This window comes from Salvia miltiorrhiza, chromosome 1 (genome assembly GCF_028751815.1).
Source record: "Salvia miltiorrhiza cultivar Shanhuang (shh) chromosome 1, IMPLAD_Smil_shh, whole genome shotgun sequence".
NCBI classification, from domain to species: domain Eukaryota; kingdom Viridiplantae; phylum Streptophyta; class Magnoliopsida; order Lamiales; family Lamiaceae; genus Salvia; species Salvia miltiorrhiza.
In genome coordinates, this window is record NC_080387.1 from 51,744,140 (window position 1) to 51,754,107 (window position 9,968).

General features: G+C 38.1%; 1 protein-coding gene across 1 annotated transcript; it reads left to right on the forward strand.

Annotated features, from left to right (window-relative positions):
- Positions 1-822: 822 nt before the first annotated feature.
- On the forward strand, positions 823-8,900 carry LOC131009701 (uncharacterized). The gene is given in 14 exon segments (XM_057937114.1): positions 823-1,367; positions 2,672-2,898; positions 3,752-3,819; positions 4,223-4,294; positions 4,430-4,788; positions 5,034-5,102; positions 5,179-5,264; positions 5,367-5,876; positions 5,879-7,243; positions 7,453-7,558; positions 7,681-7,766; positions 7,845-7,956; positions 8,192-8,242; positions 8,328-8,900. Coding segments are annotated over 14 exon segments (3,489 nt in total). The 5' UTR covers positions 823-1,040; the 3' UTR covers positions 8,379-8,900.
- Positions 8,901-9,968: the final 1,068 nt, after the last annotated feature.

Genomic DNA, 9,968 nt, shown 5'->3' on the forward strand with positions numbered 1-9,968 from the left:
AAGTAAAATCTTGGCACTTTTATGGCCACACATTGAAAAAACATAAAATTTGGCCATTTTTATTGATTTGAACGTTTTTACCCTTAATGAGGCGGACCGGGTAGGATCAAGCACGCGGGTCGCGTGCCGGGTCGGGTTAGACACTTATGACACTATTAGTGACATAAGTGCCAAGATTTTACTTTGGTTTTATTTTAGATTTCCGTTGGCATTTTTAGCACTATTACATGCAACAGAAATAATAATAATAGAATCAAGAAATCATAAATGGATAATCTAAACCCTAAATGAAACATCTAAACCCTACGGGGAAGTGTTTAAAATGGTCCTTTTGGCACTTATGACATTATTAGTGCCATAAGTGTCGACGAAAATCCAAAATAAAACCAAGTAATAAAATGATGCGTATGACACTTATGGCACTATTATTGCCATAAATGTCATAGGCGCAGCGGGCGCTGGCTTTTTCCCGCGAGTGTGCAGCTCACCCATAAGCCTCCAGTGGCCGAGCAACCACCCCAGCGGCCGAATAAAAAGGACAAATTAGGCATACCACCTAATTAATGGCCATATTTTGATATTTTAAGATTAGGGGCCAAAAATTGATTTTCAATTTTCATTATGGCCATTTGACTATATTATTTCATAAATATATACTATATACATATCATAATTGAATAGAATATTTTTTTGAAAACAATAATCAAGACAACCCTAATTCATGTATATTTTTACAGCTTCTACAAATAATTTGTTCTCTATTTATTTGGTTACTTTTTAAATCCTATATTTGTTAAGACGTCATTAACAGCTAATTAAGTAGGAAAGAGATGAAAAATAGAGAAAACCGGTGGATAATTAGAAAAAAACTGCAAAAAACCCAAATTCAACCATTGTTGGTCGGCTCTTCGCCGAGTTCCATTTGCCTTGTTGAACACTGGTGAAAAATTTTTCACTCTTTCCAAATCCGCCGCGATTAAATCTCTCTAACGCCGCAGAAATCGAGCGGCAGCCTCGAACCGGACCCGGAACCGGTACCAATGTATGGAGCATCCGGAAAGATGGGCCGCGGCGGCGGCGGCGGAAGCGGCGGCAAAAGAAACATTCACGCGCCGCCAATTGGCCGCCCTACCCCCGCCAGCCGTCTGTCCATGGGCGGCGCTCCTCGCGGCCGCGGCGGGCCGCCGGCATCATCCCCGTCGACCTCCTCGCTGCAGGTGGAGGAGAGCTTCAGCCTTGTTAGGGAGAACCCTTTGAATTTCGGGATGGCCATAAAGCTGACGGCTGACCTCGTGGAGGAGATCAAGCGCCTGGAGGCGCAGGGTGCTGCGGCGCGCATCAAGTTCGGTGCCAATGCTAGTGGGAATGTGAGTTTTCGGATTTAATTTGTGGCATTCTGGTTGAATATCTTAATTCCGGTTGTGGTTGATTATTGTGGGGAAGAGGTTTTAGCGGAAAATTAAGAATAATTTGGATCGAAAAGGAGAGGTTTTGAGATTAATTGCTCTAGTTTTCTATTGGATTTTTGCTTTAGGTCGGTGGCCATTTATATTGAAGCATGAAAATAGGGTTTAACTACAAATTTGAGTTCTGACTGTATTCTGAGTTACCATACGTATTGCCGAAATTAGATGGTTATTTTATAACTGATGCATAATTTTTTTCTGAATTTCTTTTTGATTTGGTTTGGTGATATCTTATTCCGGCAACATGCAGATTACCAGCTCTCGTTTGATAGAAATCAGCTGAGCATAAAGTAGCTTACAGCTCTACCACTTAGTTCTGAGTTTAGTAGCCTAGACTAGATTGAGAAAAGAAAAGAAGAAAGAAAGGATGTGCAATTGATGACTTCTGATTACTAGAGATTTCTGTCCTCTAATTCATGACTTTTACTCACAGAGCAGCCTCTGAGTTTTTGTGATGATATCCAAAATGAAGGAAGATACAAAATTCGGGAACTATATTTTTCTAGGAAACATATCAACATATGCTGATTCAGAATGTGGGTTGTATAAGAGAATTTCCCTTCAATTATTAGTACTATTCAGTCCCATGTCTTTGTTATACTGTAGTCGTAGTGAAAACTTTTGGAGCCTCTAAAAATTGTAGTCATTTGTAGGTTTTTCATTAAAAACATTTAAAGATAGTACATTGCATAAAGGCTCCCTTTTTACATTGGGGCAAGTAAGTTTTTCTTATAGCTGACACCAATATCCCGTCAACTATTGTTCAGAAATTATTCGTTACCTACCCTCCTCTTACGTCCACTTGTTTTAACTCTTGAAAGCAGTTCATAGCTTTCGTTCAAAATAGGTGGCGTATTGGAGTATGCGGTACAGGCTACAGCCACCTGCAATGGTGTCTCTCGTTCTTATTTCTATTAACACAAGAAAGAAGTACTTATTTATCTCATGACGGCTTCCTGATGAGTCCTCCCTTTAGTATGAGTTGTACTGTCCCATTCATCTAATATATAAGACAGAGATAGAATTTGTATGTTTATAATGCTACATAGGATGATAAGGTTTTGTCTATTGACAGTGCTGCATAAGATATACTATTACCGGAAGGTCATTTCACAAGATAGATATGAAACTACAAAGTTTGGACTTTAGATTTGATGATAATACGACATTTAAATGCTCAGTGCTCTTATATTTTCTTCCATCAGGTTATTCATGTAGGGGACAAAACCATCAAATTCACTTGGTCTAGGGAACCAGGGGACTTATGTGATATATATGAAGAACGTCAGAGTGGCGATGGTGGACATGGCTTGCTTGTAGAGTCAGGAGGCACTTGGCGCAAGCTTAATGTAGAGCGAGAATTAGATGAATCAACTAAAAATCATGTCAAACGGCGGTCAGAAGAAGCTGAGCGCAAGATGAAATCTCGAAAGTATGTATTATTTCTCAGAATTTTAGTTCAACCTTCACGGACTTCTCAGATTAAAATAATTCTAAGTAGTTTTTACTTATTAATATAACGATTTGCATTTGTGGGAGGTAAAATGAGGATTCTGTATAATACGACATGATCCTGCAGCTTACTTACCTGATGCTGTTAGTGGGTTATTATCTTACAAAAAATTCATGCTTCTCTGATAAAAATGATAGTATTTTTCAGGGGGGAGACGAGAGGGGTGGGGCGTTGGCAGTGGTGGTTAAAAATAATCCACCATTGTTTTTGTTCTCTTTATTTTCTTTTTTCTTCTTTCACTTCATTCTGTGGGTAACTTCTTTATATGATTACATGTGCATTTTTGTTATGGGTGCCACTTGTAATAACCCCCCTGATATATGCTCAATTCTAATTTCCAGAGGGAAACACTACAGAGGTTTTCAATCCTTTTGCCTTAACTTTGGATTTCACACATCAACTCCTTCAACTTGCGCTTGTGAAAGCAGTTAATTTATATTCCATATTAAGTTTTGTTTAACTTGGCTGGAAGTTTCGGGAGACTAATGTATCCCCATTATCGGTGATATGATAGAAGAAGATCCAATAATGAGATACTAGTAACATTCTACGTAATCTGCTGGTATTATTGCACTATTTTCCACTTTGATTGTGTAATAATAGATTTCTGTTTATTTTGGCAGCTATAAAAATTTCTTTGAGTTAATTTGTTTTTAAAAAACAACTGTCAAGTGATTAATTCAAATTTAACTTGTAACCATTGGGCATGGTTCCAAAGTTGAGTTTGTCCCTATCACTTTGTTTAACAAACCTTTTCTTTTCATGATAACAGAGCAATTGTTTTAGATCATCAGAATCCGGCTATGAAGAATCAAATGAAGGCATTTGCTGCTTCTGAGTGTAAGTGGTTTTTGATTATAATGGAAGTTCTCTTTGTCAGTTTCTCCATAATTTGTATTTTTTAGGTTTGGTTGGTGATTTACTACTGTAAGTGAATAATGGTTTCAATAAACAGCCACAATTCTGGACGTTTCGTAAGGCTAATTGCCTAATATGGGGTTTCCCCCTTAGAATGTCCTCTTCGCTAAATAAAATGATGCGAGACCAACCAACTGCTAAATTTAAAGATAGTAATCTGCTTATATCTACTTTTCTGGCACTCATCTTAAATCTGTAATGAGTCAAAATCAATAGATGAGAATCATGGGATGGGATGGAAGGAGTATGGCAGAAGAGCATTCTGCAGTTTTTCTGACTGATTGTTACCAGCTGTATGTGTTGACGCTGTGTAATTCTGTTCCAGCTACTCAATGGAGAAGTTTCAAGAATCGGAAAGAACCTCCTTTCAAGAAGCCAAAATCTGAACCAACTTCAGGTAAATTGTAGAATGAAACTTGAAATATTTTAAACATCAATCAAATAATGAAGGAGTTTGGCACTTTTTATATTTCTGTATTTGTCTTCATTTTACTGTTAATATATTTATCTTAAACCATATGCATGGTAACAGCAGTTGGACCTCCAAAGTCCGTTTTCAAGTCCGGTCCCAGTTTACCTATAACAAGTCTTTCAAAGGGAAGGCTCTCTTCTGGCTCACCTTTATCTTCCCAACCAGAGCAACATGGTCCTTCAACATCTCCGGTAGGAATTGGTGATCTTGTGAAGGGACAAATTGTTGCCTCGGATTTCGCAGCAACTCAAAATCTTAATAAAGTTTCGAGTTCTGAAAAAGATATAACCAACAGAAGGAATAGTACCATCAGCGACAAATCTAAATTCAATCGGAATATTGAGCCCAAACCTGCTGATTTGAGAAGTCTGATTACTTCTCTACTCCTGGAGCATCACTCTACAGGAATGAGCCTTAAGGTAAGCTGGCGTTTAAGCAATTTCTGTCACTATTATGTTATTCCAGTCTTCCCCCCAAACCCTAGCCAAAACAACTAAAAAGACACGCCACTTGTAATTGGGAAAGGATAGAGGATGTGGAAGGGGGAGCTACCGATACAAGGAGGAGAATGCACTTTATAATTAAATTCTAAATTACTTTCCAATTTTTGTAGTTTCCTTCCACCTTTTGGTTGAGTGCGCTCTTGATGTATTTTCTTTGTCAGGCCTTGGAGAAAGCTATTGGAGATGCTATGCCCAACTCGGCTCGGAAAATTGAGCCCATATTGAAACAAGTATGCAAGGATAATCTTGGTAACAATGGTTAGCAATAGTTGTAAATGTTTATGCTTATCTATTTTTTGTTGACAGATTGCCAATTATCAAGCACCTGGGAGATATTTCCTAAAAGCAGGAGTGGAGATGGAAAGTTTCAAGAAGCTAACTCAAAGTGGAAGGTGTGTTTACTAGTCCCTTTTTTATTATTTTATTTTTTTTCCTCTTTCTTTTGGTGTGCATTTGGTTGCTCGTGGGGCTCTAAATATTATATATGTCTTCAGTTCTCCAGAAATTAATCGTGATCAATCACCTGCACCTCAGAAGTTTGACCAACTTTCTGGTGAAGATCCTAGCATTCGCATGAGTACAGATGCCAACAATGAAGAACAGGGTGAATTGAATTCTACACCTACTCATACAGCAGACATCCTAGAGAAAATAGGTATTCAGAATTCACCTGAAAATTTGAGTGACAAAAATGTTTCTAACAATAGCGAAGGTGTGGCAGGCAGCTCTAGTGATAGTGGAAGTGGAACTGACAGTGACAGTGACAGTGATAGTAGTGACAGTGGTAGTGGTAGTGGAAGTCCTAGCAAAAGTAAAAGTCGAAGCCCAGTGGGAAGTCGGAGTGGTAGTAGTAGTGACAGTGATACCGATGCATCTTCCAACAGCAAGCAGGCATCCGATGAGGATGTAGATATCATGATGAGTGATGATGAGAAAGAATCCAAGCATAAATTGCAAGATCCTGACCATGCTGCATCTATAATCCTGGTCTATGGAATAACTTAGATAATGACTCTTTTGATATAGGGAATTCTGAAATTCAAGATAATGTCTTTGGTGAGATTGAGATTGACATTGAGAAAGACTCTCCTGAATGTCCCCATGGTGTCGAAATACCCCCGGCTAATAATTTATTTGCCAGTAAAGAAGGTGAAGAACCTACTGTAGAGATCAAACCTTCTTCACCTGATCATTATGACCGACAAGAAAGACAAGTCTCTGAGAAAAAAGGATACAAGGAATCAGGCAGCATGGTAAATGATAGCTTCAAGCATGGTCAGTATGGTACTCAGGGAAGATCATCAAAGGGAAATTCTAAAAGACGCTCTGATGATAAGCATTTGGAAGATAGGACACACAGCAAAAAGAAGTCAAAGAGTAAAAACTCAATCGAACCAGTTTCGGGGACTATAAACTCTCTTTTTGGTGAGAGCCCTTACAACTCATCCCCTGATAGGCCTCTGCAAGGCGCAGACATGCAGCCTGTTGACCTAATGGATGACAGAACCAACAGAAATGATACAAATTATCCTGATCTACAAACAGGTCCTAACCACCAAGCAGTATCACATAGACCTGTTTCCGATTCTCAGCAGCCAGCTCAAAGATCTTCCGAAGCTCATGGATGGGGTGAGGCTCCTTCTGGAGAGAAAAGACCTGGTAAACATAACAGCTTGGATCGTGGTGTTAAGTACTCTGAGAGAAGCCTTCAAAGCATTGAAGGTCCTCAGATACAGAAAGGATTTAATACAGATGCACAAAGTGAAGATGGTTTGCTTAATGAGCAAAGGCAATTAAAATTTTCCACAGAAGGAGTTGGAGACAAACATGCACCAATCGTAGAACCCAATACCAGAAAATCTGAAATGACAGGGAAGGTAAAGGAGGCTGGCCCTAGTTCCAACTCATACAGGGGGTTTTCTCCCAAGAGTAACAATCCGAGTACAGCTGATAGATCTCCAATGATGAATGGTCGGAATGGTGTACTTCGAAGGGAGCATTCAGACTTAGAGTTGGGTGAATTTCGAGAACCCTCCCATGAGGAAACACCTGCCTCTAAGAAGCAATTTGAGAGGAAAAGTTCTTTTAAACATTTGGAAAACAAACAAATGGATGCTGAATACTGGAACTCAGAATTCAGCGGAGGAAAAACATCTAATAAGATCCCAGCAGATTTGGGAAAAATGTCCCCACCAAATTCAGATGCTGTTATTTCCAGCAATCCAGATGGACCTTATAGGAGGAAGGCCCAAGAAAATTATGTTGATGACCTCGCAAGACCTCATCACAGAAGCATCCGACCTCTTGATGCACATCATCAGCCCCGGGGGGATCTCAACTCCCAGCAAAATACAGTACCAGAAGCGAGTGGGTAAAACTAGATTTGCAGAAGCTGGGATGGGCAGGGGTGCTAGCATTGAAGCCTTTGAGACGCTTCCCGGAAAATTCCAGGTAATTCAACTGAACAGCAGCATGATCCTTTACGAGGAGCCGAACCCCGTGCCACAAAGCAAAGCAAGAAACAGAAGCCCAGTAGGACAGGCGTCTCAAATGATAGACGAATCGATGCGTTGACTGGAGCAATGATAGCCATCAAAAAAAGAAATTGTCTTCTTCAGATGAGACTAGTTGCTCATTCACTAAATTCGAGAAGGAGGAGCCTGAGCTGAAGGGTTCGATAAGGGATATTTCTCAGTAAGTACAAACAGTGTTCTTATGTTACCCTGGAGATGATGAAAATTTTCCATGGCATCAAACTTATTTATGTGTTCCTTAACTTTTCTGGGTCAGTTATATGTGCAATTCTACTTTTCAGGTACAAAAGAATATGTGAAGGAATATCAAGAAAAGTATGAGAGCTATTGCTCCTTGAACAAAATCTTGGAGTCGTATAGGTACGTTGAGCCATACTAGTTCTGATTCTTGGTTCTGGACTAATTGAGTCAACTGACTTTATATATCCTGTTTGTTAGGGATGAGTTTAGTAAACTTGGTAAGGATCTTGAGGCCTACAAAGGTAGGGATATGAAGAAATATAATGACATCTTGGAGCAGATGAGGTCATCATTTCGTCAATGTGGGGAGGTAAGAATCTTATTTGGTCAATTTCCAAGTCAGAAATTGGAATGAAGTGTACTGCATCCCTTGCTTTATGCTTGCGGTCGTTCATGTTGTTATAGCTTAACTGTGTTCCAAAGTATAATTAGATGGCTGTAGCCATTTCAAGGAACAATGATATATAAGTCAATGTCTTGATTCTGGATCCTTTTTCTGCGTGGATGAGTTTTGGTTCTTCTTACCAACACCTGATGTTTTGCAGAAACATAAACGGCTGAAGAAAATATTTGTTGTTCTTTATGAAGAATTGAAGGTGGCTAATCTCTTGGTCTTTATCAACTCTAATGCATTGTCAGTCTGTTTTAGATTAATGTGACTCCTTTCTATGTTCATTGCAGCATTTGAAACAGATGATTAAAGACTATGCCACCTCATATAAAAAGGACTGATTCTTTTATACATCTCTCTGAGATACCTGTAATTTCTCTTTGGAAATACACATCAGGAGATTCGTTCCTCATCACCGTCCTCCATTGTTAATGAGTGTTTTCAGGCGAAACCTTGATGGAGAAGCTCCAGCGTCCATCTTCAAAAATGTCGGTGGCGACAGCTTGTGCTGCAAGCCCATGAAGAGTGGTATGAGTGAAATGGAAAGAGTGGGATTATGGGCCAGTTTTGTGGGATACTGAACTTGTATATATGACTGTATAATATATTTTTTTCTAATTGGTTCTTTGTGGTACAGTATATTCTTGTGGTTTCTTGAGGGAGATGAACCTTATAGTTTATTATAAGGTTCTCTCCTAATTTTTTTTAGTTAGCAGTTGTAGCTGAATTACATGTACCAATTGTGATCATTTTTGACATTTCTTTAGTATCATAGTTGATGATGCTGGTAGAAACATAACAGGAACCAAAAGTGGTTCCACCTTTTATTCCTATTAAATTTAATCTGATTTTTAGTTTGAACACCCTCGTTTCATTTTCTCATTTCAGTTTGATTTGAATAATTCTCCATATTTGTTATTTTAAGTTAACTATAGTAAAATAAAGCTGTATCACTTGGAATTAAAACACCGAGTTTTATTATTTTAATAGCATTGTCAATAAAATTTAAAATAATAACATTAGAAAAGACGACGTTTATGATCTTTAGACTTTAAATACTAATATCAAAAAATTAAATTATTTTTTTGAGTGAAATAAGAGGTCATCCGGGATAGATTTCATAATTAAAAGAAACTAGTACGGGAGTACGCTCTCCCGTGCGATGCACAAGTTAATATATATTTCTCTCGTCCTTATAAAATGCATCCACCTCGCACAGGCTAATATATAATTTAAAAATATATAATAGTCAAAATATCATTATTTATTTTGAGTTAGATTAATTTATAACAAAAATAATTTCTATTAAATCCCTTCTTTTCTTTGCTTACTGTCTACTTACCTCCTCCCCCTGCGTATCCTTTTCCTTTCTTGCGTCTTCTCTCTCCCTTCCCTTCCCGCCACCTTCGCTTCCGCTCCTCGTCCCCCCCCATCTCCGTTTTTTTCTCGCTCATTGTTGTATACCCATCGTAATAAATGTTATATGATCCCGTCTCTCATAAAATAACATGAATATATTTGTTATAAACAATAATAATATATTAAACATAACTTAAAATTATTGCAATGAAATGATAGAACATTCACATAGTAATAAACTTTGTATAGTATGACATTTGTGAAAATATTTATCATTGTATACATGATCCATATGTAAATAAGATTGTCCGTCGAATGGTTTATTATTTGTTAAATCAGTAGATTTTGACAGTTTCCTTGAATTGCAACTTTATATCCATCAATTATACTCATCCTTGCACAATCGTTATTCGTTACGCGAAGATGATTGTTTGTGATATGGTACATCATTAGTTAAATTAATAAATTTTGAAGTTTGACTAATTCTTTCATATGAAATCTGACTTCCAATCCTACTCTTATTCGCCAATGTGAAATATTTGATTAGATATCGACGGCATGGCATAATTCTA